The 27,019-nt window shown below is 43.8% G+C and overlaps 3 protein-coding genes and 1 long non-coding RNA gene across 14 annotated transcripts in view; 2 read left to right on the forward strand and 2 right to left on the reverse strand.

Annotated features, from left to right (window-relative positions):
• DESI2 (desumoylating isopeptidase 2) overlaps positions 1-8,300 on the reverse strand; it is a 46,739-nt gene extending 38,439 nt beyond the window's left edge. The window contains exon 1 of one of the 5 annotated variants that reach the window (XM_077901401.1): positions 8,008-8,300. In XM_077901401.1, coding sequence (XP_077757527.1) covers positions 8,008-8,049 — 42 coding nt within the window. In that variant the 5' untranslated portion in view covers positions 8,050-8,300. Of the gene's footprint in view, positions 1-7,216; positions 7,376-8,007 lie in introns of those variants that run through there. The other 4 variants (XM_077901402.1, XM_077901399.1, XM_077901403.1 and 1 more) reach the window with 4 other exon arrangements.
• LOC144316014 (uncharacterized) lies at positions 727-2,628 on the forward strand. Its single transcript, XR_013381759.1, has 3 exons — positions 727-886; positions 1,512-1,863; positions 2,231-2,628. It is a non-coding gene; the product is annotated as an uncharacterized LOC144316014 (long non-coding RNA).
• LOC144316013 (uncharacterized) overlaps positions 7,966-27,019 on the forward strand; it is a 54,955-nt gene continuing 35,901 nt past the window's right edge. For 2 of the 3 annotated variants that reach the window (XM_077901411.1, XM_077901410.1), the window contains exons 1-2: positions 7,966-8,672; positions 26,840-26,954. In XM_077901411.1, coding sequence (XP_077757537.1) covers positions 8,433-8,672; positions 26,840-26,954 — 355 coding nt within the window. In that variant the 5' untranslated portion in view covers positions 7,966-8,432. Of the gene's footprint in view, positions 8,673-8,915; positions 9,827-26,839; positions 26,955-27,019 lie in introns of those variants that run through there. The other variant, XR_013381758.1, reaches the window with a different exon arrangement.
• Positions 20,897-27,019, reverse strand: part of CATSPERE (catsper channel auxiliary subunit epsilon) — a 198,482-nt gene continuing 192,359 nt past the window's right edge. For 2 of the 5 annotated variants that reach the window (XM_077901387.1, XM_077901389.1), the window contains one exon: positions 20,897-21,348. In XM_077901387.1, coding sequence (XP_077757513.1) covers positions 21,195-21,348 — 154 coding nt within the window. In that variant the 3' untranslated portion in view covers positions 20,897-21,194. Of the gene's footprint in view, positions 21,349-21,386; positions 23,087-27,019 lie in introns of those variants that run through there. The other 3 variants (XM_077901386.1, XM_077901392.1, XM_077901388.1) reach the window with 2 other exon arrangements.

Below are 27,019 nucleotides of genomic sequence, written 5' to 3' on the forward strand. Positions count from 1 at the left end.
TACCTTTGCTAGATGAAAAAGTCCTGGAGACTGGCTGCACAACACTGGGAATGAAAATACACTATTGGACTGTATAGCCATAAGCAGTTAAGACAGTAACTTTTATGTGTATTTTAACACAATTAAAAAAAAACAAGGGATCCCTGGGTGGCGCAGCGGTTTAGCGCCTGCCTTTGGCCCTGGAAACCTGGGATCGAGTCCCACATTGGGCTCCCGGTGCATGGAGCCTGCTTCTCCCTCTGCCTATGTCTCTGCCTCTCTCTCTCTCTCTGTGACTATCATAAATAAATAAAAATTAAAAAACAACAACAAAAAAAAAAACCAAAGTGAGAAACCATGTATGGAATTTTTCAGAGAGCCTAAATAAGGAAGTGAGTAATAGCCAAAAAAAACTTGGGAAAAAGAATGAAAGGAAACAGGCCTAGCCATATACTAAGATACGTCATGAAATTATAATAATTAATATAGTGAGTAATGAGACTCCCCAATGCTGTATGGGCCAGCATTTAGTATTATGACAAGGATGACATCATAATTTAGTGAGCAAAGACTTTTATTTCAAATAATGTGGGGGTCAATTAGTTTTTAAGTTATTGTTTTGGGGGGTGATCACAGTCATATGGCTAAATCCATTTCAGATTAACTGAAACTTAAAGCTATTTTCATGTATCTCATTTCCCTTGATTATTTTTCTGCCTTTCTTATAGTTTACAATTATTTGTTTTGGCAGTCTCCCCTTTACATTCTATTAACCAACTGGGTGACACGTGCACAATGCTGCCACTTTGGAATTTCAGTAATCTTGTAGAAAATCGGTCAACAAACAGAAGTAAAGTATATATCCTGTTTTAAGAAAAAAATCTATTTAATGGAGTCACCTAAAATAGTAAGCTCTCATTGATATCTAGCAGTATTTAATTTACAAGTTTTATTAAATTTGATTTCATTAACTTTATAAAAAATGTGACTTTGGGGCTGATACACAATATATCACTGCAGTCTGAAGGGCCCGTAGTCACCAACATGCTTGCACTTTTAACACCTGAGTATGAGCCACTCAGGCAAAAGGTTTCCACACAGTATTTTTTTTTTAAGTTTTATTTACTTATTAAGTAATCTCTACACCCCATGTGGGGCCTGAACTCATGACCCTGAGATCAAATAGTTAGTTGTGTGCTCCCTGGCTGAAAGAGCCAGGCTCCCCTCCATGCTTTATTTTTTGAATACTTTAAATTGTCCACTTTAAGTTACTGAATACATATTTATTCCATGCCAAGTCAAGGGACTCTAAAAGGTATTTCTGGGTTTACAAAATACCTTTCATAGATAATGTGATAGAAAAAATGATTCCATCAGGTGTCTACACCCTAGTTTCCAGAACTTGTGAATCAGTCACTGAATCATGGCAAAAGGGTCTCTGCTGATGTAATTTAAGATAGAGACAATCTGAGATAGGGAGATTACCCTGGCATATCCTCATGTGTCCCCTTTAATTATATGAACTATAAAAGCAGACAGCGCTCTCTGGATGGAGGTAGAAGAGATGCAGCAGAAGGCAAGGTCAGAGACATCTGAGGTGGGAGGAGGACTCTAGGCACTGCGGCTCGTTTGAAGACCAAGGATGCGAATAAGGACTGCAAGAGGCTTTTATTAAGCAGCTGAGACGGGGCTTCTGGCTGACAGCCAGCAAGGAATGGGACCGCAGCCCTACCACTACAAGCGACTGAATTCTGGTAACAATCTGGATGAGCCTGGTGCCAGGTGTGCCCCAGAGCCTAGGCTGATTGACACCCTGATTTCACCCTTGTGAGACCGGAGCAGAGGAGCTGGCCCGGCCCACCCCAACTTGCGACCTCTAGAGTGGTGAGATACTAAATCTGCATGGTTTTAAACTGCTTAGTTTTTGGCATTTTGTTATCACAGCAATAGGAAACAAATACAGAGATTGAATTCTTTTATCAACGGAAAAAAAAGAGAAAGATTCTGTTACAGGTGATATAGGAGGGTAGGCTTATGACTGCCCCCCCCCCCTTTTTTTTCCAGTTAGATTCATGGACTTAACTGATTCTATGTCAAGTAGTGACGCAGTGCTGGCCTAAGTAGCAAACTTGGTACAAGGAAATTAACACTAGTTCCCATTAGCTGGTTAATCTACGTTATGATTCTGGCAATGTTTTCAGAAAGATTATCCTCCAAGGAGTGACAACTTGTTCTTGGTTTGTCCTCATAGTTGTGAAATGACTGTCACAGCATCAAACACAGTGTCCTCATCCAGCAGCATGTGAAGGAAGACAAAGGTGAGTACAGCCTCTCAAGGAGTGATGTAGATCCAACCTCACAAAATAAACAGATTAAGAACATTTCCTCGGTTTAGTCCCATAGTGTTTGAACAAATAAAAAAAATGGTGTCAAAGAATATTTGATATTTTTTCCTGTCACCTTCCCATGATCTTTGATCATCCTGTTACAATAACCAAAGCAAAAGCCCAGTAATACACTAAGTAAAAGTAGGAGAATAAATACAGAAACAGATATCGGGCACAAAGAGGAGGGACATCCGAAGACCTTTGTATGCTATTTTCGAGTACTGGCACCATTCCTAATAAAACTGCCTACCTTAAAATCCCATTCATTTGGTAAATATTTATAGAACATGTTCTCACGGCAGGTGCTGTTTTAGACACTACTATCAAGGAAACTGGTCTAGTGGGATGCCCGGAATCATAATACACACATTGTAAGGTACATAGAAAGTATAACTAGGGCACTAAAGTTCACTCAAGTCTGACGATGAGGATGGACTAAACTACAGGCAGGAGGAGGGAGCCGATCAATGGTGGGACAGGACATTCCACATAAGACTAGCATGGGTAAAGATACCGAGGCATGAGCTACCACAGCACAGCCTGTTTACGCAACTAAACAACTCCAGTGTGTGAACACAAAATGCGTGTGCTGGGGTGGGAAGCAGTAGGGGATCGGTAGGAGTTGGACCTCTGATAGGTAGGGGTCATATCACAAAGGTTATTAGCCTCTATCCCACAGGTGAACGATAAGAAGAGGAATGGCACAATTGTTCACATGTCAGACTACTTTGGTAACAGAAGAGGAAATGGATTAAAATGAAGTTAAGAGCAGAGACTGACAATCGGAAAAGGACATTTTATGGTCTCATTCATTTGGGGAATATAAAAATTAGTGAAAGGGAATAAAGGGAAAGGAGAGAAAATGAGTGAAAATATCAGAGAGGGTGACAAAACATGAGACACCTAACTTTGGGAAATGAACAAGGAGTAGTGGAAGGGGAAGTGGGTGGGGGGTTGGGGTGACTGGGTGATGGGCACTGAGGGGGGCACTTGGTGGGATGAGCACTGGGAGTTATGCTATATGTTGGCAAACTGAACTCCAATTAAAAAAAAAAAAAAAAGCAGAGACTGAAACCAGAAGAAGGCTACTATATTACACAGAGGACCTGAACTTGAGAAGCAACAGTGGAAATGAGCATAAGGTACCCAACGTAAAGAATGCTCAGAAGGTAAAATACGTGACATGCACCACAGGTCCCAGCTAACTGCCATCTTCAGCTCCCTGCCCTGACTTCCTTGCCAGAGCTCGCCACGCAGGCCAGAAAAGCCAGCCAGCACCTGCACGCCTACCCCCCCCCCCCCCCCCCCCAGTCACAGGTGAATCCATTCCCGACAATTCCTTGGGAGAGGAGGGTGGCCCTGGGAAAGCCTCTTCTATGAAAAGGAGAGGTGCGTATAGAAAAAGGTCCTATTCAGTTCGGTCTTCCTTCCCCTCCTGCTGGATGAAGATCCTGTGTCTGGTGCCGGGACGGTTGTTTTACAACTCTGAGGGGACAGACCAGAACAAAAGCCAACATGGTGGGGACAGCGAGTGGCCAGATAGAAAGTCTCGGTTCCCAAAGCCCCAGCTGAGCTGCTGAACTAACCCAGGGATTGTTTATCTCTGGACTCAAGTATCCTTCCAGCTGAAGTTACTGAGTGACAAGTTATTACTTTCAAAATCAACCCAACTACAAGAGATAGGGCCTGGTGACTGGACGCTGAGGGTTTGTAATAAAGAAGAATCAATAGTTTTACTCCCAGTGTTCTGGCTTGGGAAACGAAGCAGAAAGTTATCAAGACAACATTATGACACAAGAGTAGTGGTGGTGGTGGTGAATACGGGGGGGTGTGAGGTGGAGTAAATGGGGAGGTCGGGGCCGGGGAGACAAGGGAAGTGGAAGAAGTCTGTTTCTGGACGTGCTGATTCAGAGATATTATGGAACCATTTGGGTGAAGCGTCTATTTAGAGGGGTCTGGAACTCATTTAAAAATAAGTCTGAGTAGGGGCGCCTGGGTGGCTTAGGTGGTTAAGCATCTGCTTTCAGCTCAGGTCATGATTTCGGGGTCCTGGGATTGATCCCTGCGGCGGGTTCCCTGCTCGGTGGAGAGTCTGCTTCTCCTTCTGCCTCTGCCTACTGCTCCACCTGCTTGTGTGTGAGCACACGTGCTCTCCTCAAATAAATCAATAAAATCTTTTTTTTTTTTTTTTAAGTCTGAAGTAGATGTAGATGTGTGTGGGAAATCAGGTCCTCTCACACGCTCCTAGAGAAGTCAGATGGAGGCGGGATGGTTAAAAGTATGGACACAAACTTCTTATTTGAAGAGTCATAGAAAGTGTTTTTTCTTTTCTTCCTATTAAGGCTCCGAAGATGTACAGATACTATCTGAAAATAGGAAGAAAGCTGTTTATTGAATGAATCTGTAAATATTATCATGCTACTGCATATTTTTATTTTCTAAAAATCCATTGCTAGCCAAGATAATCTGAAAAATTGCAAAATCTGGGTCTATGGTAAATGAAGCCCTTGTGCCAGAGCGCCTATACAACTGCAGCGAAGCCGAGTCACCTGCTTTCCTATCCCCACCAGTAAACCAGGAATATGTGAATAATCTCATTCCAAGACCCAGAAAATAACCCAGGACATGTTTTATTGGAGGTAGATTACCCCAAAGTACAAAGAGGAACATAATCACTGAGAAAGCAGCAAGCAATAATTTAGCAGTACTTTGTAAGATTAAGTAGCCTTTTAAGGATTATCCCATCCCCCCATGAGAAGAAGTTAATACAGGTGACCCTGATACGATTTCTCTTTCATGTGTGGCAGTTATGGAAGAACAGAAACCATCAGTGATTCCCAATCTAGGGAATAGGAAAAACACAGAGCTGGAGCAGGTGATAGCCTCCCAGACAGAGATACAAGGATACATGACAAGGGGTCCCTATAAATAGTGATTATAAATGCAAATCAAAGGTTGACTTTGATGTTTGCAAAGTCTGGACTGGACAGACAGCTAGATAGGGTCTGTACAGACAACAGCGATCCCCATCAAAGGCATCAATGATGCATGGGCAGGAGCATCAGAGAAAGAAAGAATCTGCCCTTGACATCAGGTAAAACTGTTTTAAAACCAATACAACTTGAGAAAACGGAGTATAAAAGATGCAAAGTTGTACCTCAACACGTGGGTCTTAATTTAAAAACGTAACTCTGATCACCCTGCTATCATGAAAACCTGAGCTGGTCCCTCTGGTTCAGAGACCTGCCCCCCATCAGCCCATGTCCCAGCCCCAAACTAATGAAGTTCTAATCAAACTTTCCGTCTGTCTCTTTTGTGCATCCCATACTCTAGTTACGGACCAGATGGTGTTTCCCAGTCCCACCTCTGCTCTCCCCCTGCCCCTGCCACACTCCTCATGCAGACTGTTCTCTGCCTGTAGTGGGCCCTGAACCTCTCAGCAATCCCTGTTCCTACAACCACATGTGGTCTCCTCCTTTAAGTTCAGTTCTGAGATTCCATTATCCAAATCATGCTACTTTGTTTTGAATTGTTACTACGGTTGTAACTTCCCCTATGATATTCCAAATTCCTCAAAGAAGAAAGAATAATTCATTCATTTTTGTGACATCTACAAGGTCATAATGAAATAATTGCAGGTTGCAGGATTAGTGACATAGAACAGCCACAGCCTGAAAGCCCTCAAAAGAACATGCAAGGGCAAGTTTATTAGAAGTCTAATAATTCAACTATTTACCATTCCGATAAGACATTCATAAGCTCCTTCTCCTCCTATTGCTAGCAAAAAGCCATATATAAGAAATAAATACAGGAATTATTCAGTAGAGGAGATAATCAGACTGCAGTCTAGAAATTCTAGATCCTATTTTTAGTTATCTGGGCAGGTTTAATTTACCCTTTTCTCTACCTGCCTCCTCTGTAAGTACCTACTTTACAAAAGTGGTGTAAGGAATAAGATCTTTATTAACAAGTTAATGTTTTTAACATCTTTCAGGACACTCCTCCCTTTGAAATACACTGCTTTAAATATCAGCTCTAGCCTTTCCTACAGTTACACAATTAGCAATGATTGTTGTGATTCATTGAGTACCTAAAGTGTAAGGAAGCCCATTATATGCCAAAGAATGCATTTGCAGTTTTATTATAAAAGCAAAACTTCTCCCTACCTCCACTCTCAGATTCTTTTTAGTTTCTGACCCTCTGGCCATTGCATAACCCTAACTCATAAAAGACCTTAATGATCCTGAAGAAAAGGCATACTGTGCTCTCAAAAGCAGAATATATTCTGTGAGATGTTTTGTAATAGTCTTCATGAATAAACAAGAAACCCAAATGCAGATCACTAAGGTGGGTGGGTGGCAATGAAACCGTAAAAGGGCAATAAAACGTCTTGAACAATAAAGGTATCCAGTACCATAAAAAGTTGAAAACCAGAGAATGATTCCTAACCTAGTGACACAGGCCAAAGACCTTCCCAAGTGCCCTGCTTTTTTCTAGGCTGTCCAGCTGTACTCTTCTCTAATTTTTTTTTTCTGCCATGTTTCACTGTTTTTCCAGTATGCTAATCCATCTCCTCCTACCTCCAGCCCCCTACACTAACTGAGACCTCCCTTCAAGTCCCCCGGGGCAGTCTCTACCCCATCCTGACATAATTCCCAGATTAGGGCACGGGAGTTTCTTCCGACCCAAGAGGTCACGCTGTAAATCTAGAAACGTATACACAACGCAAAGGGAGTACGTTTAGATCTGTGAGTGAGGGCCAGGACTCCTGACATCTAGCATTTCGGCTCTTCTGCATCTTTAAGCCCAACAGAAATGAGGAGGACTTCTTCATCTGCCAATCCACTTACAGGAGACTTCGCACATGGAAGGCAGAGGCAAAGACGCATCAACCGAAAGCGAACGAACCCAAGAAGCTCGCATCCTCGCCGCAACCATGATCCTCCACCGGGGACCTTCAACGGCAGCTAAAAGGCAAACCGACCCCCGGACCGGGTTCCGAGGGCTTGCTGTGCTCCAAAGTTAGACGACCTCGTCATAGACAAGTTCTCCCCTTCCCTCTCCTGCGGTCACGTCGGGTACCTGTTGCATCCCCTGCAAAGGGCGCTGCGAGGCCGGCAGGGGAGCCCCGCCGGGGCAGCCACGGAACTCAACCCGGCGTGCTCCGCGGCGGCCTCGAAGGCAAGGGGCTGTCGGCTTCCGTCCTCCGTGGACGCGGCCCCGACACGGGCCCCGACAGCCGCGACTTTCGGGACTGGGGAGTTCCTGACGACTCGGGCGGGAAGAGGCGCGCGGCGGGGAGGACCGGCGGCGCGGGGGCGGGAGCCGGCGGGCCGCCCCGCGACGGACGCTGCGCCCCAGGACGCCCCCGCCCGGCCGCCGAGGCGCCGGGCCCGGCCGCGGCTCCGGGCGGCGCAGGGGGCCCCGCCGCCCCTGCAGCCGCTGCGAGCCCCGGCCCGAGCCCGCGGGCGCCCCGACGTGCGCGGATTCCCACAGCCTCCTCCTCCCCTCCCCCACCCCAGAGCCGAGCGGGCGGCGGGGACGCGCGGCGGGAGGCGCGGGGGCCCGGGTCGGGGTCGGGGTCGGGGTGGGGGTCGCGGTCGCGCCGGGGTCCGAGCCCCGCGGCCTGGGCCGCACTCACCATATCGTACACGTTGAGCACCACTAACTGGTTAGCCCCCATCCTCCTCCCCGCGGCCGCCGCCTCGTCCTCCAGCCGCTCCGTCTCCGCGGGGCCGAGGCCGCTCCCACCCCCGCGGCCACTTCAGGGAGCCAGAGCCGGGCACTACGCGCACAGCCCGGCCCGCGGCAGCCGGCGCGGGAGCATCGGGGAGCCGGGCCGCTCCCGGGCGCCGCCGACAGGACCCTCTGCGCCGACGGGGCCGGACCGCTGGCGGGCCCGCTCCGGCTCAGGCGCCTCCCCTCGGCAGCGGACACGTGGGGAAAGGCGGGGCCTGAGCGGGGGCGGGGGGCGGGCGCCAGGCGCCCCGGGGGCGGGGCCGGCCCGGCGCCGGGGCTGAGCCCGCCTGCGCTCTGGCTCCGAGCGGCAGCACCTCGGGACCTAAAATGGCGCCTCTCCGCGCTGGAGGAGCGGGGGGTGCCAGAAAGACTACCGTTCCCGGCATGCAGCGAGGAGACTCCGGCTGGCCGTTCCGAGCGCGGAGGCCGAGGCTCGACGACTACGGCTCCCAGCATGCAGCGCGGGCCCCGCTCCTTACCGTCCCAGGCCTCCTCCGGAGCCTACAGCTCCCGGCATGCAGTGCCTGGGGTCCGCGCCGGTCCTGTGCGGTCCGCCCTTGGCTGCAGGTGAAGTCCTCTGCCTTCAACCTTTCCTTTTCTTCCGTGCTGCTGCTGTTAGTTTCTGTCGCGTTGAGCCCTTTGAAGGCGGCGGAATGGAATGTGGCAAAAGACCATAGCGACGACTCTGTTTTCCACACCCTCCTTGCCTTTTTTTTTTAAATTTTTTTTATTTTTTTGCACGTGGAGGGGTGAGGAAATAGAGGAAGGCAGGTTGCTGGGGAGGGGAGGGGAGGGGAGGGCCGGGCCACGACATGCGTCCAGTTAGTGCTCAATACGAAATCATACATTTTATGGAACTATCTTGCTGACATGGGAAGAGAGTGCAGTAGTCACAGGTTAGCATAAACAGGGACACAAGTAGTTGCTTTTCTGTTTATTCAATAAATATTTGTTGTGTACCCGCCATATGCCTGCTAGTGGTGTAGGCCCTGGGGAGTACCGTAATCAGAAGGAGGAAGGACAAATATGGGTGGTACGTGCTTTGCAGAGAATCAGAATAGGGTAAAGTGGTTGACAATCTTAGATTGGCTGCAGCTGGAGGGTCTTGGTGACGAGGCTTGGTGTAAATTGAGACTGGAATGGCAAATATCTGGACAAATATCCCATCAAAATGGAAGAACAAAGCTAACATTCAGGCAATTAGGAAGCTATTCCACAGCGTGTGCCAAAAGGTGGCTTGGATGCTGGGAGTACTGGGGAACGCTGAGAAAACTCTGTTTGTAATATTTTGAAACTGGAGCCTATGGGAACTTGCTAATGAGTTGGGTGTTGAGTTTGTGAGGGAGAAAGTATTCAAGGATAATTTCTAGCTGTTTTGGCTTGGGAGATTCTGTAGGTGGTAGTGCCATTTATAAGATGTGAAACTTGGGAAGAACAGTTGGGAAAAGGGAAATCAAGAAGTATGGTCTGGTCATGTTCAGTTTCAAATGCCTTGTAGACATCCCTGATGTCAGGGAGGCACTGGCATAAACAGGTCATTATCAATAGACTCTTAAGCCTTGGGGCTGATTGGATGACCTATCAGAGAATGTGTAGCTAAAGAAAGGGGCGGAAGGTAAAGCTCTAGGATTCTTCCTTTAGAGGTCAAGTAGAGGAGGAAAAGGAGCCACAGAGGCAGGAGAACATGCAACGCAGGAGCCCCACGACTATCAGATTCAACAGTAAGGAGGTTACTGATAATCTTGACATGAGCAGCCTTAGGAGAAGTGGGATCCAAAGAATATCTGGAATGGTTTGATGAGTGAACGCAAGGTGAAGAAATGGGGGCCATTGGCAATTTGAGATAATAGTGGCATAGGGCTGTGTGGTCAACGGAGGCCATTTGAAAGATGAGAGATCCCAAGGTAGAGTTGTATGCAAAGAGATAGAAATTGATGATTTAGGAGATGGGGGAGATTTCTAAAGGCAAGGTGAGAAGAAGAAGCAATCGAGTGCACAAGTGGCAGGGTTGACCTTGAGTACAAGGGATGCTTCATCCATAGCGACAGCATATGAGGCCGATGCAGATGCATAGTGGTGGCATAGAATATATAGAAGACAAATGAACACGGGTTAGAAATTTGGGGGTGAGGGGATGAAGATATTCTCTTCTGATTTGCTTTTTCTCAAAAAATAGGAGGCAGGATGATCATTGGAGAGTCAGAGGGGGAACATGAAGGATGTAGAGAATTTGAAGAAAGAGAGAAGTATAGAATAGGGAAAAAACAAATATACTAGGGAAATAGGATTCACTTGCCAGTGTTGAGTGACAGTAGGTCTGTGTGCATGATTGTTATTTGACTGTCATCAGACATGTTGTGGACAAATTTCTAAAATTAGTTTTTGGTGTATCCTGCTGCTTTGCTTCCTTTTCCTTACCCACTGTGTCCTTCCTCTCCATCTTCCTCAGTTGAACAAACTAGAGCAGAAAAGGCACTATCCATTAGCACTTCGTTTAGTTTTGGCTGTGCTACTGAGGGCTCCCACCTCTGGCTCACTTCACCTTTGAGCCTGCATCCTCACTTTGGCCTTTGTGATCTCATCGGCTCTCAGCTGCCACTATCACATGCATGCTGAAAAGTCTAATGCCCTCATCCCCAAACTCCTTGTTTCTCCTGAGCACTAGGCCAGTATAACCTGCAGACTATAGGACTTCTCCAGAAGAGGTATTAGTTCCCTATTGCTGTTACAAAGGACCACCAGCTACGTGGTTTAAAACAATATAACACAAATTTCTTATCTTACAGTCCTAGAGGTTAGAAGTCCAAAATGGGTCTCCCTGGGCTAAAATCAAGGACTGTGTTCCTTCTGGAGGCTCTAAGGGGAGCACCTGCTTCCTTTCTCAGCTCCTAGAGGCTGCTCTCATTCCTTGGCTCATGGCCACATTGCCCTAATATCTTTCCATCATCGTATCTTCTCTTGACTCTCCTGTCTTCCCCTTTTCACTTAGAAGGACTCTGGTAATTATATTGGTCCACCTGAATAATGCAGGATAATGTCATCTCAAGATCCTTAATTGATCACATCTGCAAAGTATTTTCCAATGGAAGGTAGTTTATTTGCAGGTTCTGGAGAATTTGATGAGGAGAGCTGTTATTCTGCCTACACACAGGATGTTCCATGGTCACTTTGAATTCGTTAGATACAAAAAAGAATTCACTGTGAGATGATGAGATGAGTTGTATTGCTCATATGATTTAGGTATTGATCCACCAAAAACAAATTATCCATTCATTCATTGAACAAGTATTAAATGAGTGCCTTCTATGTGTCAGCCACTGTGTATCACTTGTACATTGTGATAAAACAGACATGACTGCTGCCCTCATGAAGCTAACAAACCAGTGGAAGACATAAAAAAAATGGATATATTTATTAATTTATCATTTAAATTGAAGGAGACAGGCAGTAGTAGAGCATAACAGGGAGACTTATTTGGGGTAGTTGTCAGAAGCTACACCAGTAATAATAAAGAAAATATAAACAGAACTTAATAGAAACGAGGGAAATGTAATATAAATATTAACAAAGAAAATTTAATGTAAGGAACATTTCATATAAAATTTAATATAAATGTAAATTGAGTATTGGAGGCCTAAAAAAGACAAACAGGGATCACTAAGTTGTTAGAGAAGTAGTAGGCACCAGAAGCAGCTGTCATCGCTAGGCCTTGGGGAACAATAACAGTTGGGATTTAAAGACTTTTAGAGCTTGGAGGAGACTCCTGTTGAGCTGGAATCGAAAACTCTGAAGAGGGCAGTTTGGTGAGCTGGACTAGTGTCTCTAAAGGGATGATGCTGGTCCTGGAAGGTTTTTAGAAGTTTGAGTTAGACATATGTGGAATTTAGGAAACAAAACAGGATCATAGCAGAAGAGAGGAAAACATAAAATGAAAAAATCAGAGAGGGAGACAAACCATGAGAGACTCTTAATCATAGGAAACAAACTGAGGGTCTCTGGAGGGGAGGAGGGTGGGTGACAGGGTCACTGGGTGATGGGCACTGAGGAGAGCACATGATGTCAGAAGCACTGGGTGTTATATGCAACTGATGAATCACCACTACCTCTGAAAACAATAAAACATTATATGTTAATTAACTGAATTTAAATTAAAAATAAGAGAAATTTCCTTAGGGAATCCTTTCTCCTGTTAACTCTTTCTGAATAATCAATTCTCTTTTCAGAAAATAAAGGTGTCTCAAAAAAAAAAAAAAGAAAGAAAGAAAAGCTGGAGTCAGAAATCAAACAGTGCTACTAAAGCCTGTTGCCCTGCTGCCCTGCCGGGGTGAATAAAAATGGCTAAGATCACACAGACAGGAAAGGTGGAGACAGGAAGCCCTTCTTCCTCCTGCCTGTGCCTGCCAGCTACAGGAGTGAGCTTGGAAACGGAGCCTCCAGCACCTGGTACTAGAGAAACCAACTGGGCAGCAGAGTCCCAGCCTCTGCAAGTAGAAAGGCAGATTTGAAGCAGATAGGAGCCTCGATACAAGCTCCCATAAATGCTTAGGCAACCTAGAGGGAGACCTAAGTTTCCAAAGCGTTATAGAGGAAGATAAATTTTAAGTTTCTTGCTTCGTGAACTGTGTTGTAGAGAGGAACCAAGTCCAATTGTGCCTTATTTATTGTTGTGTACTGAGTTACCCCCAAACATAGCAGCTTAAAACAGCTTACAGTTTCTGGGTCAGGAGTCTGAGAGCATCTGATTGATGTTTAGGTGAATGTTGCTGGCTCAGTCTTTCCTGGAGTTTCAGTCATTTGAAGGCTGGGCCAGGGCTGGAGGCTCCATTTCCAAACTCACTCATGTAGCTGAATCGGGAGGCTTTGGTTCATCACCAAATGGGCCTTTCTAGGGTCACTGCTGGTGGCTGCTTCTCTCAGAGGGATCCAGAGTGGGAAGGTGGCAAGGAAACTGCAGTGTCTTGTAACTGAAGCTTGGAAGTGACCGACTGTCACACAAACCAACTCTGGAGCAACGTGGGAGGAGGACTGCCCAGGGTGTCAATGCTAGGAGGCAAGGATCACTGGGGGGCCATCCTGACTGCTTGCAGCTGGTTAAGTCGTCCAGGGTTAAAAGGTGCAAAGGTAAGACTCTATAGTTCATCTTGAAACAGTTCATTTTCCATTTTGGACTTGCAAACTGAGGAGGAAAAACCACTGAAAAATTCAGAAGATAATTGCACTTTTTGTCTTACATGTCTTTTGTAATGAAGTGGCTTCTTAAGCCTTTGATGATTGTACCAGCTTATGGATGTGACAGGGAAAGTGACTGATATTCGATCAATCTTGCATAGTGGTCATTGAAGTAGCTGCTAAGGTAGGTGCTGCTGCTCTATATCTGGAGTGGATGATCATTTTTTGCAACATTTAATTGTTCCTGGCTAGGGGGTAAGAGTTCAATGTAACTCAACTGTCAATGCTGTGCTTCCCATGTTTCCAGAATTATTCCATTTCGGTGCTAAATAGAAATCCTTCTTGAAATTTGGGCAGTCAGCTGCCCTAGTGGCTGTTTCATTCTTTATTACAATAGGACCTGGGCCCCACAACAGCATGTGACCAGACCAGACATGGACTTGGCTTGCCAAGGAACTTGGCTTGGTTACCTGTATGAGGGTGTATCCTTAGGAATTCTGTAAGACGGGCAGATAATGGAATATTGTTTTCCATGTGAACATGAACTGTTTTATTTATTTATTTATTTATTTATTTATTTATTTATTTATTTATTTATTTTTAAGATTTTATTTATTCATGAGAGACACATAGAGGCAGAGACATAGGCAGAGGGAGAAGCAGGCTGCCTGCGGGGAACTCCTGTGGGACTCCATCCCGGGACTCCAGGATCATGACCTGAGCCGAAGGCGGACACTCAAAAGCTGAACCACCCAAGTGTCCCTAATGTAAACTGCTTCTGACCTTTTCTCATGGGACAGAAAAGAATGCATTTGCCAGATCGATTATCACATTCCAGATACCTGAGCTCCAATGAACCTGCCCTAGCATGGATACCACATCTGGCACACCAGCCCAGCTGTAACTGGTGCTACTTGGACCTCTTGGTGCCTGTGAGCTACTATGACACTTCGAGGTCCTCAAGTGTAAAGGGAGTTTATGACACTTTGGGTCTCTGAGTATCAACATCAACTCAGACCTCTGTCTAATAGTCCTCAAAATGTTTAGCTGTTCCCCTTTCACCAGTATGGTCACCTGAGTAAGTGGCCATGGGTCTGGGGAAATTGTCATGGTATAGACTTGCCACAGTGTGGCAATGTCCTTCTTCCCTAGGGAACTGTTGGATTCTGGGTCTGGTAACCTACTCAGGTCTGAGGACTGGAGCAAGGGACTGCGTTACTTTTTTTAGGACAATTGCCCTTAGCCACTTCCTCCATTTTTTTCCCTATTAATAGATGTAATCAACAGCTTTGTTGGCTATTTTGCAATTTTGCCACTAATGCCAGCATATTCTATTGGCTATCTTCAAATTCCCTGCAGGTCAAATCCCTGTGACCCCTCCTTGCCTGTCATTATGGTTATTGTGGTCTTCTGGCTTCTTGAAGTGAAGTGCCATCACCCTCTCTTGCTTTGAAGCCTCATCCTCCTCAGGAGTGTTAATACACTTGGTCTATGACTGCCTCACCTGCCCTCATCCCTGGCTGCAGTGGCCTCCACCATTGGGCATTTCAGTGATGCTGGTGGTCTTCTCATTAGATTGTCCTTGATGAATAGTGTGCCATCTGGGCCTCATGTAGTGCATCCGTTCTAGCCCATCACCTCCCTGAGCCTTTTTATTCCAACACCAGGACACTCAGGCTTTTCTACTTGCTGAGAGTTGGCTGGCATTTTTTCCAGGTTTCTAAGAGACTGCAGTAAGTTTGCCCCATCCCTTAGGGTCCTTGCTAGGGTGTTAGTTAAATCCCATATCCTGAGAAAGTGACTCCAAGTCAACAAAAACTTGCTTATCCAGTTTTAAAGAACCCTTGGAATCCAATCTCAGGTGTACTCCCCTGGGTCTGCAGATAAATGCAGGTTCATTTTTTTTCCTTCTTCCCTCCCTTATCAGGCCCAGCGTGTCACCAGCTGGGTAATGCTGGGATTTAACCTGTGACAGCAGGTGGGGGCACATGTTCTCTTGTGAAGGGGTGGCTTCTGTAGCATCCTCCAGCTCAGCAAAAGTGGTAGCTCCTACTAGAGACAGATGGGCAATGTCTGCATGCCCAGAGGGTGGGCATGGGGACAATAGGTGTGGAGAGGTGGCATATTCAGAGGCATCCATCCAGATGACCCTGTCCCAGTTCCCAGGGTCCTGGGTTTGCCCTGCCAGCACCTTGACCTTTGCATAACAAAGCTGCCTTCATTGAGGAGTCAAACATCTCTAGGGCCCTGTGATTGAAGTTCCTCAGTCATGTCTGTCTTTCTGTTACTGGTGACGATGATCTCTTTATATAAGCTACCACTGAGGCACTGTGGTTCTAACTGCTGAGGCTCTCTCTAACCTTCTGCAGGTTGTCAAGTGATAACAAGTGTTGGCGAGGATGTGGAGAAAAGGGAGCCCTTGTGCGCTGTTGGTGGAAATGCAAATTTGTTCAGCCGCTATGGAAAATAGTATGGAGGTTTCTCAAAAAATTAAAAATAAAACTGCCCTATTATCCAGCAATTCCATTCTGGTCCTGAGTCTATAGCCAAAGGAAATGAAAGCAGGATTTTGAAGAAATATATGCATTCCCATGTTGATTGAAACATGATGGAGATCCCTGTTGGCTCAGTGGTTTAGTGCCTGTCTTCGGCCCAGGGTGTGATCAAGTCCCATATTGGGCTCCCTGCATGGAGCCTGCTTCTCCCTCTGCCTGTGTCTCTGCCTCTCTCTCTCTCTCTGTGTGTGTGTATCTCGTGAATAAATAAATAAAATCTTAAAAAAAAACATGATTTATAATAGCCAAGATATAGAAACAACTTAAGTGTCAAGGGATGAATGGATACAAAAGATGTGATATACATATATGTACAATGGAATATAATTCAGCCACAAGAAAGGAGATCCTGCTATTTGCAACAACATGGATAGAGTCTGAGGGCATTATGCTAAATGAAATAAGCCAGACAGAGAGACGAATGCTGCATGATTTCACTTATGTGTGGAATCCTAAAAAGCCAAACTCATAAAACCAGGTAGGATGGGGGTTCCCAGAGGCAGAGGGCTGGGAGAATTGGGCAGGTGCTGTTTAAGGGTACAAACTTGGAACTAGTACATAAGCCCTGGAGGGCTACTGCACAGCATAGTGATTATAGTCAACAATACCACATCATAAATTTCACAGTTGCTGAGAGATTAGATCTTAATTGTTGCCATCACAAAAAGTGAGATGATTATTATGTGACATGATAGAGGTTAGCTAATGCCACAATGGTGATCATATTGTAACACATAAATTTAGCAAATCAGCACATTGTACATCTTAAACTTATACAATTACACAATGTTATATGTCAATTATATATCAATTTAAAAAATACATAATTTAAGGCACCTGGGTGGCTCAGTTGGCTAAGCATCTGCCTTCAGCTCAGGTCATGATCCCAAGGTCCTGGGATCAAGCCCCACATGGGGCTCCCACACAGCAGGGAGTCTGCTTCTCCCACTCCCTCTGCCCCTTCCCCTCACCCCCTGCTTGTTCTCTTGCTCTCTCTCTCAAATCTTTAAAATACATACATATTAAAATACATACATATGTATATGTATGTATTTTATATATATTATATATATATACAACTTAGCTGTAACCCACAGACTTTGCTGTCTTTGTCAGCCAATGTTTTTCAAACACTTGCTCCATTGCACCTGCTAGCACTCCCCTCCACCAGGACATTTACCCAGGTCACTACCAATGAAAAACTTTAGAAACTGAACCACCAGCTTGAGCCAGAAACTATTGGGGCCCCTCATATTCTCCAGAATGGTGCTGTCTCTGCCTGCTGGATGCTGGATGCTGGATGCTGGATCAGTCTCAAATGCCCTGTGACCGCCTGTTTTCTCAAACCACTTGTGTCACCACTGTGTTACTCCAGGTCCTCTGAGAAACAGTCACCAACATGGAATTAAATATGCAGTGATTTTATCATAGGAAGTACTTGAATGAAAGGAAATAGGAAGCTGTGGAGGGTTGGGAGAATGGGGGAGAGAAAGGGTGAGAGATGGAGATTGGATGGATGTGTCCCACATCACCATGTGACAGCCATTCAATATACGGAAGGTTTGGGAAAGCCTTGAGGAGTTCTTGAGACAGGCTGACAGGAGTCCTGGTCTACCTAGGATCTAGTCTGCTGAAGTAACCCCACTGCGCTCAGTTACTGGAGGGGAGCAGCCTGGGGGTAGGTATATGGTCTTGGGCAAATGTGATGGTGGATGCTAGAGCTCAGCTGCCAATGCCCTCCGACAATTGCACTGTTGCAGCAGAGGGCCTGTGAGGAGCATTCTCAAGGCTACCACAAACCACTAATCTTCCTACCACCTCACCTACATCAGCACCCCGGAATTCTGGCTTCCCTCCTGCAACAGTGAGGGAGATGTTCCATTCTTAGTCTCAGCTCTGGATCTCAGCTATCTTGCCTGCTCAAGGATATTGGCCCAATAGTTACCCCTTCCTCTCCCAAAGATCAATTTTCCCCAGCTACTGGATTATTCCTGTCAATATTTGATAACATCTTCCTGGCCTCAACTCTGCCTCTGGTTGGACTTCATTTCTTTGCTTCTTGACACAGAAAGAAAGTAACTCCCTGAAAGAGTGATCTCCACTTACTGTCTGCACTTCTTCATTTCCCATTCTTTTGTTCACAATGAAAAGAGTTTTTTTTTTTTTTTTTTAAATGAATAAAAATCATATAAGTTTGGGCATCTGAGTAGCTCAGTTGGTGAAACATCTGCCTTTGGCTCAGGTCATGATCCCAGGGTCCTGAGACTGAGCTTCACATTGGGCTCCCTGCTAAGCGGGGAGTCTGCTTCTTCCTCTCCTTCCACCCCTCCTCCTGCTTATGCTCTCTCTCTCTCTCAAATAAGCAAAATCTTTCAACAAATGGTCTAAGTTCGATGCGGTGGGAAACAATAGCAAGAAAGCAAGTATCACCTGTAATTACATCATTTTAGGTTGGGTGATGATGATCATTTCATTTGCTTTGTGCACAGACGCCCTGTTCTACGTTAAGGAGAAAGTTTTACATGCTATTCCTCTTTTGTTTCCCTCTTCCATGGTTTTCAGGGTTTGGTTTATAACTTCCTCTCTACATCTCTTGGTATATCCCCACTTCCCCTCCCACAGTGACATACATGTCTGCATGCACACAATGTTAACAAGATGATAAGTATCTTTCCACACATTTCTTCACACCCTGGTAAACAGAGCTCTTCTTTTGTTTATAAAGTCATACTGTGACTACTTCTCTGCAGCTTGCTCTTCTCAACAAAAACGTGTGGAAAATCTTTTAAATCAACTAGTACAGATCTATGTGATCAATGTACAATAATTTATTTAACTATTCACCTATTAATAGGCTAATTCTTTGTTCGTAGAGTTTTGTCATGACAACCAATGATACAGCATGTATATATATAGGTCCTCCCCATCCCGTCTCATTCCATAAATAGATTATTAAGAGTGAAATTTCTGGGTCCACGAGCATGTATATTTTTAATACTTACCGGATTACTTTCCATAAAAGCTGAAATAATTTGCTTTTCTTTCTGAAGTGTGAGAGAATTTCCTTCCTGGGGCACCTGGGTGGCTCAGTTGATTGAACATCAGGCTCTGGTTTGGGTTCAGGTCACGTTCTCAGGATCATGGAATAAGCCCCATGTCAGGCTTCAAACTCAGTACAGAGTCTGCTTGGGATTCTTTCCCTCTCCCTCCCTCTCACTGTTCCCCCCCATATGCACACTCTTTAATAAATAAATAAATAAATAAATAAATAAATAAATAAATAAATAAATCTGAAAAGGAGAATTTCCTTCCCATCCCTGACTCTCATTCCTTCCTAAGGGTATTATTCTTCTAAGTTTGTGCACCCAGGCGAAGAGTATAAGCTTCCCTGTAACTTTAGTTTGCATCTTTCTTTTTTTTTTTTGACTGCTGGTAAGGTCGAGCATTCTCGGAGGATAAATGTGGGATTTGGAGCCAGTGTGCCTGAGTATGAATTCCATCTCTTATCAGTTGTGTGACCTTACTAAAATTATTTACCCTTTTTGTACCAGTTTCCTCATCTCTATAATGGAATAATAATACTCCCATCTGAGAGCATTGTTGAAGAAGGTTAGGTAAATTATTAGAACAATTCCTGGCACATAGTAAGCACTAGAAAACAATTGTTTTAAATACGTTAATTGGATATTTGGGTATGCTCCTTTGTAAAATGACTATTCTTAGCTCTCACTTCTATTAAGTGGTTTTGCTTTTTTTTTCTATCAAATATTTTTGTCGGATTTTGTCTCACCTCCAATAAATATTTTACAGATTTTTTTCATGTATGTCATACACATTTTATATTAAATTTAATTCTATATAATTTGTCACTACAATTAATAAATTACTTTTTATTATTTCTATTGCTGTTATATAACATTTTAGAGAAAAGTTACTTTATTTATTTATTTATGAGAAAGAGAGCACAAGCAGGGGGAGGGACAGAGGGAGAAGCAGACTCCCTGCTTAGCAGGGATCCCGTGGAGCTTGATCCCAGGATCCTGAGATCATGACCTGAGCAGAAGGCAGACAGTTAACTCAGCCACCCAGGCACCCCTAGAAAAAGTATTAAGTTTTAAATATTTACCTCATATTGAACCATCAAATTATTTTAATCTAGTAATTCTTTTGGGTTTCCTAGGCATATGATCTTATTAGTGAAAGAGAGGATTTTATCCTTTATCCCAGTATTTATAGTGGTTATTTTATTTTCCTCACGTAATGTCAGAACTTTCAAAACAGTGATGAGTAGCAGGTATGCTTGTCTTGTTCTTGATTTTAGTAAAATAAGAAATTCAAGTTATGGACAACAGCTTTGATCTGTGTCCGTGGAGTTCCATCTTGCTCTTATATTTTTTGTGATCTTCTATTCTGGATTTCTGTCCTATAGATTTCAGACTAGTTTAGCTAGTCTCAACAATCACATAAGCCAGTTCTTTTAAATAAATCTCTTTACACACACATATGCACTTCCCACAAATTCTGCTTCTCTAGTTGAACTCTGACTGTTACAAACACTAATTGTTTGAAAGCTGTGGTAACATTTGGACAAGAAGCTTATGTTGAACATGAAAATCGTATTTTATTTTATTTTATTTTTTTTGAAAATCGTATTTTAAAACTTAAAATTAAAACTTAGAGCATCAGCTTCTCATTTTCAATATAATTTGTACATTTCATGTGTGAATCTACCAATAGAAAAACTTCTGAAATATATTTAAAACTATTTAGGACACATTAAGTTTTTTATACATAAATTAGCTATAGCCATATAAGGTTTAGGACACATTAAGCTTTTTTCAGAAGGTTTCATATGAAAAGTTTCGTGCAAAATAATAATATTTCAGGGGCACTTGGGTGGCTCAGTTGGTTAAGTGTTCAACTCTTGACTTTGGGTCATGTCAAGATCAGGTCTTGAGATCCAGCCTTTCCATGTATCCCTCCCCCACCCCACTTATAAAACATTTGACACACTTATACACTTTCAAAAATTTACATTCATTCTTAGGAAGTATTTTAATAGCTAAATTTAGTTTTCTTTTCTTTTAATTTGTAAAAAGCCATGTAAGAATATATAGAATATGTTAAGGTAAGGGCAAACACCTTAAAATTAATTTTATAACACACAATAGATCTGAGAATATTTGTCTTGGGGTAATTTAAAAACATTTTTCAGGGGCTTGAGTGTTGATAAGCTTGTTTTGTTGATAAGCACATACTATGTGTTTATCCTTAGTATTTCTTGGTCACATACACACTCGTAATATAAATATATATACACACACTCTCTATATATATATCCATACTAAACAAACTTCCATTTTTCCTAATTAGTCTTTTGTTTTCTTTCATATCTGTTAATTGGTTCATAAATCTGTTGTTTATAAATCCTCATATAATGGAAATAGCTCAAAACTAGAATACTGAAGAACAGTAGCATCAGGACAAAGAGGAAAGCAGCAACCAGGTAGCCACTTGGACTGAAATAAGAAAAAAAAGTCATTAGAAGTTATCATTCACTTTGTTAATTTATTTAGTCAAACAACGTTTGAATGGCTAGCTCTTATGCCACTGACAGAAAGCTGCATAAAGGTAAAGTGTAAGGGTAAGACATCCTGTCTACCCTCGGGATGTTTGCCTCTTAGTGTTTGAGGTCAACTAGGGAGGGAAATAGTGTGATCAATAGAATTAGAGAAAAAATAAAATTCATGGGGGCCAGACATCAAGGAAGACCTTCCAGTGCACATGACCTTTGAACTGGGAATTGGTAGGAGTTAGCTGGGTAGGAGTAGGATTAGGGGCATTAAAATGGCTTCGCTAGATAAAAATACCTGGAAGTAGAGGAAGAAACAGGTGGGCATAGAGTTTTAGGCTAAGGGAGATGCACACACAAAGTCACAGAGGCATGGGAAAACCTTAAGATCACTCTAGATATTCTGGAACTAAAGCGAATTCAGCATGATTAGAACTGGTAGGCAGAGTAGTAGAGATCAAGAATGAGAGGTGGTTAGAGATGAGAGAGACAGCTTTTTTTTTTTAAAATATTTATTTATTCATGATAGATGTAGAGAGAGAAAGAGAGAGGCAGAGACACAGGAGGAGGGAGAAGCAGGCTCCACGTCGGGAGCCCGACATGGGACTCGATCCCGGGACTCCAGGATCGCGCCCTGGGCCAAAGGCAGGCGCCAAACCACTGAGCAACCCAGGGATCCCCGAGAGACAGCTTTTATTAAACTACAAGGTGTGGATTTTGGAAGGATGATTCTGATGGTAGGGTGAAGAATGGATGAATGGGAAGTATGTATGTAGAGGGAGGAAAACCAGTTATGAGGTTTTTGTAATAATGCAATTATGATGGTGATCTTTAGTAAATTAGTGGCTGAGGAAATGGAGAGAAGCAGACAGATTTAGAAGTTAGACTGGATTGATCTTGGATTTTTGAGATGTGGGGTTTGCAAGTAACGGATGTCTCCCAAGTTTTGGAATGAGGTGACTATGATGCTATCTATCACCATTCACTGATAGAGGAAATTCAGAGGGAAGAACACATTAGTGAGAGTGTGTAAATACATATGGTTGGTTTACTTTTGGGTATATTGAATTGGAGGTGCCTGAGGGTCAACCAGGGTTGTGTGTGTGTGTGTATGTGTGTGTGTGTGTATACCACTTATTAGATGCTATCTTAAGCTGGGTGCCAGACATCTCCCTCTTCACCTGGCACTCTGCATGGGTGCCTCCCCATTTATTTATTTATTGCTTGAGCCAAACACTGTGGTACTTTCTATTTGGTGTCCTGGTATCTGACTTTAGTTTTTGGTTCCCTTTTAAGCCATAATTATTTATTTGCAGTGTTACAGTTTCCCAAGATCCCTAGTCCTCTTACTCTGACCTTTCTCCTATGGGAATACATGCTTAACCTGGTTCCAGTGAATGGTTTCCTTCTTGGAAGTTAATTAACTAACTCAACAAATCATCTGATATAAGCCAGGTTTGCTTGAAAAAACAATGTGTAATAATTGACATGCTCCCCATCCTTAGAAAGCTTGCGTTTTAGTGGAGACATAATTATTAATCAATGATGAGAAAAGTAATATAAACTTACACTTGTCATAAGAACTAAGTAGGAGAGATATACAACACAATGAAAACTTACTGTAGGAAGGATTTAACCTGGTGATACAGTCAAGAAATGCCTCCATGGGGGAAAAGATGATTATCCTAAAATTTGAAGAATTAAGTAGAAATGTGGTTCATGAAGTTAAGTAGATAAAGAAGGGAAGGAAGAGTTGCCAGATAGAAGAAATAGCATGTGCAAAGGTCCTGCTGTGGGACAGAGTATGGAGTATGGGACCTTCTGAAAGAAGGTTGGTGAGTCTAGAGTGGAAAAGATTAGGGGAATATAATATGAGATTAGAGAAACAGGTCAGTGCCAGATCATGGAAGGTCTTGTAGGCCATGTTGAAGAGTTAATCATTTTATGGGAAGAAACTTAAGGATTTCAAGTTATAAAATTAGCATTTGAGAAGATCACTTTGGCTCTAGTGAAGAAAGTGGACCAGAAGAAATAGAAATGAATGAGGGGAGATCTGTCAGGTGTCTACTGCAGTAGTTCCCATCTGAGACGATGGTACCTTGGATTGGAGTGGTGGTGATGGGGTTGGTAAGAAGTGGATTTGTTCAAGGGCAATTCAGGAGATTAAATGAATGGGAGCCAATGACTGTTTGGATGAGCTGAAGATAGAGAAATGAACACAACCCCAGGTTTTGTTTGTTTGGGTTTTTTTTTCTTTAACTCATAGGTGTTTGGCTTGTATGGTTCAATATGCTCTTTCCTGAGATAAGGAAATCTGAAAAATGGGTTGCCACACAATGTTCATCGTCAGAAGGCATCATTCTTATTATAGCCCATGTGAATGGATTCTCTTGGAGCTGTGCAATGATGACTCGTAGGGCTGTATGCAATTACCCAGATGGATCCCTTTTAGAGTGGGACAAATAATGGGGGAAGGGGATGGGTGATAAGATCATGAGATCATTTTTGGACATGTGCAGTTTGATCAGTCTTTGAACCATCTAAGAGAAGAAGTTAATAGACGGTGGGATGTTTGGCTCTGGATGGGTTAGAGATATGATTCAGGAGTCATGTGTATATAGATGCTTACTGAAACCGTGAGAATGGATGAGCTTGCCAAAGTGAGAAGCTCCCAAGACCAGTGCTGAGCCCTGAGGGAAATCAATATTTACTGGATGGTGAAGGAGGTCAAGCCTTTCTTTACTTGAGAAAGAGTGACTATAGAAGTTTAGGAAAACCCATAAAGCAATACAGCAGTCAAAGAAAAAGTAAAAAACAAAACAAAACAAAAAAAACAAAGGAAAAGTCAACACCAATGAAACATGAGGTAAGATCAGGACAGGCAAATATCTATCAGGTTCAGTGTAGGCCAGTTCCAGTTCAAGATGGTGACATAGGAGGCTCCATCCACTCACCTTCCATGGTCACACCCATGCCAAAGCTACCTACGGAACAGTTCCCTTCAAAAGAAATCCAGAAACTAGCTGAGCAACATCTACACATTTGGGCACATCAAAATGGGTAGAAGAAACTAGGATAGTCTCACTGTAAATCCCACACCCAGCATAGCAACATACAACTGGGAGGGAACTCTCAACTCCAGCTTCTCCTGAAGAGTAAAGAGTTTGGACTCAATGTTTAGAGGCCCAACTTACAAGAGTTCCACCTGAGGGACGGGTGCCTCAAACACTTAGCTCTGAAAGCCAACTGGGCTTGTGTCTATGAGACCCACAAGGTTATAGCAAACAAAAAGGGCCCCATGGACTTGCAGTGGCTAAGCCCCCCTTTTGCCCCCTCAGCACAGAGACAGCAGACTGAAATGCCCATCTCTGTCTTTCCTTGAAAGAGGCCTATTTGTTTATGTTAAAAGCTGCAACCTGAAGTTTAGGTTCCTGATTTAACACAAATCAAGGGACTGGCTACAATCCTCTCCAGAGACTGGGGACTGTGGCAGGTGCCATCTTGATGTTCCCTCTCTGCTTCTACCTAGGTCACCGGTATCTTTCTGAAAGGAGCTGTGAACATGTCTGGTGCCCCAACTGCTATGGCTGCTGGCTAGGGGACGTACCCTTTATTGCCTGGCTCTGGTGGCCGGCAGAGCTCACATTCTCTAGTAGTATAGGATTATAACAAACAAACTCAGTTTAACTGGCTATTAACCCAAGACTTGGTGCAGGGGGAGCAGATAAAAACACTCATCTCCTAGTCTTTTCCTGAAAGAGCTCTATTTGCATACTTTAAAGGCTGCTGCCTGAGGGTCCAGCTTCCAATTAGCTTGCATCTAGGTGCTGATTGAGGGTCTTCTTTGCGACACTGACAGGTCTTGGCACACCCTCAACTACTAGGGGACCCAAAGTACTAAGAAGGTATCTTGGACAAGCAAAGGTTTGAGAGACACTAAACAGCTAGGGCCAGGCTGAATAATAAGGTTCATCTCCTTTCTTGAGACCAGTGCTTCAAGACTGGGAAAGGGGGCTGTTTTATTTAATTCAGAAACCAACGCAGGCAGGTCATTGGTGGAGTAGTAAGACAAAGAGCAGAGTGGGTGGATTAGAGAAAAAGGGATAAAATATAGGGAAAAAGAGGTTATGTAGACAAGCGTTTGGAGAACTTTGTCTCACAAAAGAGGGGGGAGAGAGAATGGCAGCTGGAGGGAGATAGGAGGTTGCGGTTTTATTTATTTATTTAAATTTAAAACAGGGGGTGGGGGCACCTGGGTGGCTTAGTGATTGAACATCTGCCTTTGGCTCAGGGCATGATCCCGGGGGCCTGGGATCAAGTCCTGCATCGGGTTCCCCGTAGGGAGCCTGCTTCTCCCTCTGCCTATGTCTCTCTCTCTCTGTGTCTCTCATGAATGAATAAAATCTTAAAAAAAAAACCTTGGGGGGTGATTAAAAGCCTATGGGGAGGATCTTATTAAGAGGGAACGTTGAATATATAAAAGAGAAAAGTAATTGCTTTGAAATTTCCTTAGAAAGTGGAAAGTAAGAGGGTTCAAAGCATAAGTAGAAGAATTATATTTAAAGAAGAGGAATAATCTTTCATTGTAACAGGATGGAAAAAAGAGAGAATGGATATAGATGATATTAGGTTTATGAGTTTGGAATCAGGAATCAGGAGTGTTCCTTCCTGCAGCCTCCTAATGTCTTTGTAATGGCGAACAAGCTCACCTGATGTTTGTTAAGGAAAGATGGTCCAAGGAGGAAGCTGATTCGATAAGGTCTGAGGTAGTTATGGAGAGTGGGGATATTGGTTGACCAGAGAGAGACTCAGGTATTGCTGGCAACCTATATGAAGTTGGTGATTAATCTGCCCTGTTGTGTAACTTTCTTTACCAATCCTTGGCTGCTCAGGTGTAATCAGAGGAAGTAGGTAGTTGGAGGTTGGCGGTGGGGAGCAAATCCCAGAGGGGTAAAGAAGTACTAGAAGTATTATTGAAGTAATACACTTTGAAATGTAAGGAAATAGTAAGTAAAAAAAAGGTGTGTGTTTAAAAAAAAATTTTTTTTGTTTTGTTTTAATAGACCCAGGATAGATAATGGTCGGGAGGTGGTAATGGCACCCTGAGGCACCCAGGGATCAATGGAAAATAAACAGCTATTACTCTAGAGGGCTAAAAGTGAAGCAGTGCAGCAGGGGTTAGAGGGACCTAGAAGGAGAGTTCAGAGGATGGTTGAAGATTTAGGGGAGTTGGTTGGTTATATGCTAACAACTCCAAAGGACACAGTGAAAAATTTGGGGATGTGTTTGAGTACTGGACTAGAGGACAAGGAAGTACCAAGATCTTTGCCTCCTACAGCTTGATCTCCAGTCCCTGTTTGCTCATGAAAAGGGCTTTCTCGGTAGGAAAGTGGTCACCACTAGCTAACCCCTGCTCTGCTTCTGTCCCCACTTCACAGCTCAGGTGTAACGGAGACCAAGCTGCAGTCACTAACCTATGGAAGACCCCTAGGCTGCACTATATTCCCTGGAGCTGCTGGAATCCAGCTCCAGGAGATGAGCTGGGGCAAACAGGTGAAATCCTCCTTCACTGTCCTCTCTCCAACTCATCAAGTCCCCTTCTGGTGGGGGGTACTTGG

This window comes from Canis aureus, chromosome 6 (genome assembly GCF_053574225.1).
Source record: "Canis aureus isolate CA01 chromosome 6, VMU_Caureus_v.1.0, whole genome shotgun sequence".
NCBI lineage: Eukaryota > Metazoa > Chordata > Mammalia > Carnivora > Canidae > Canis > Canis aureus.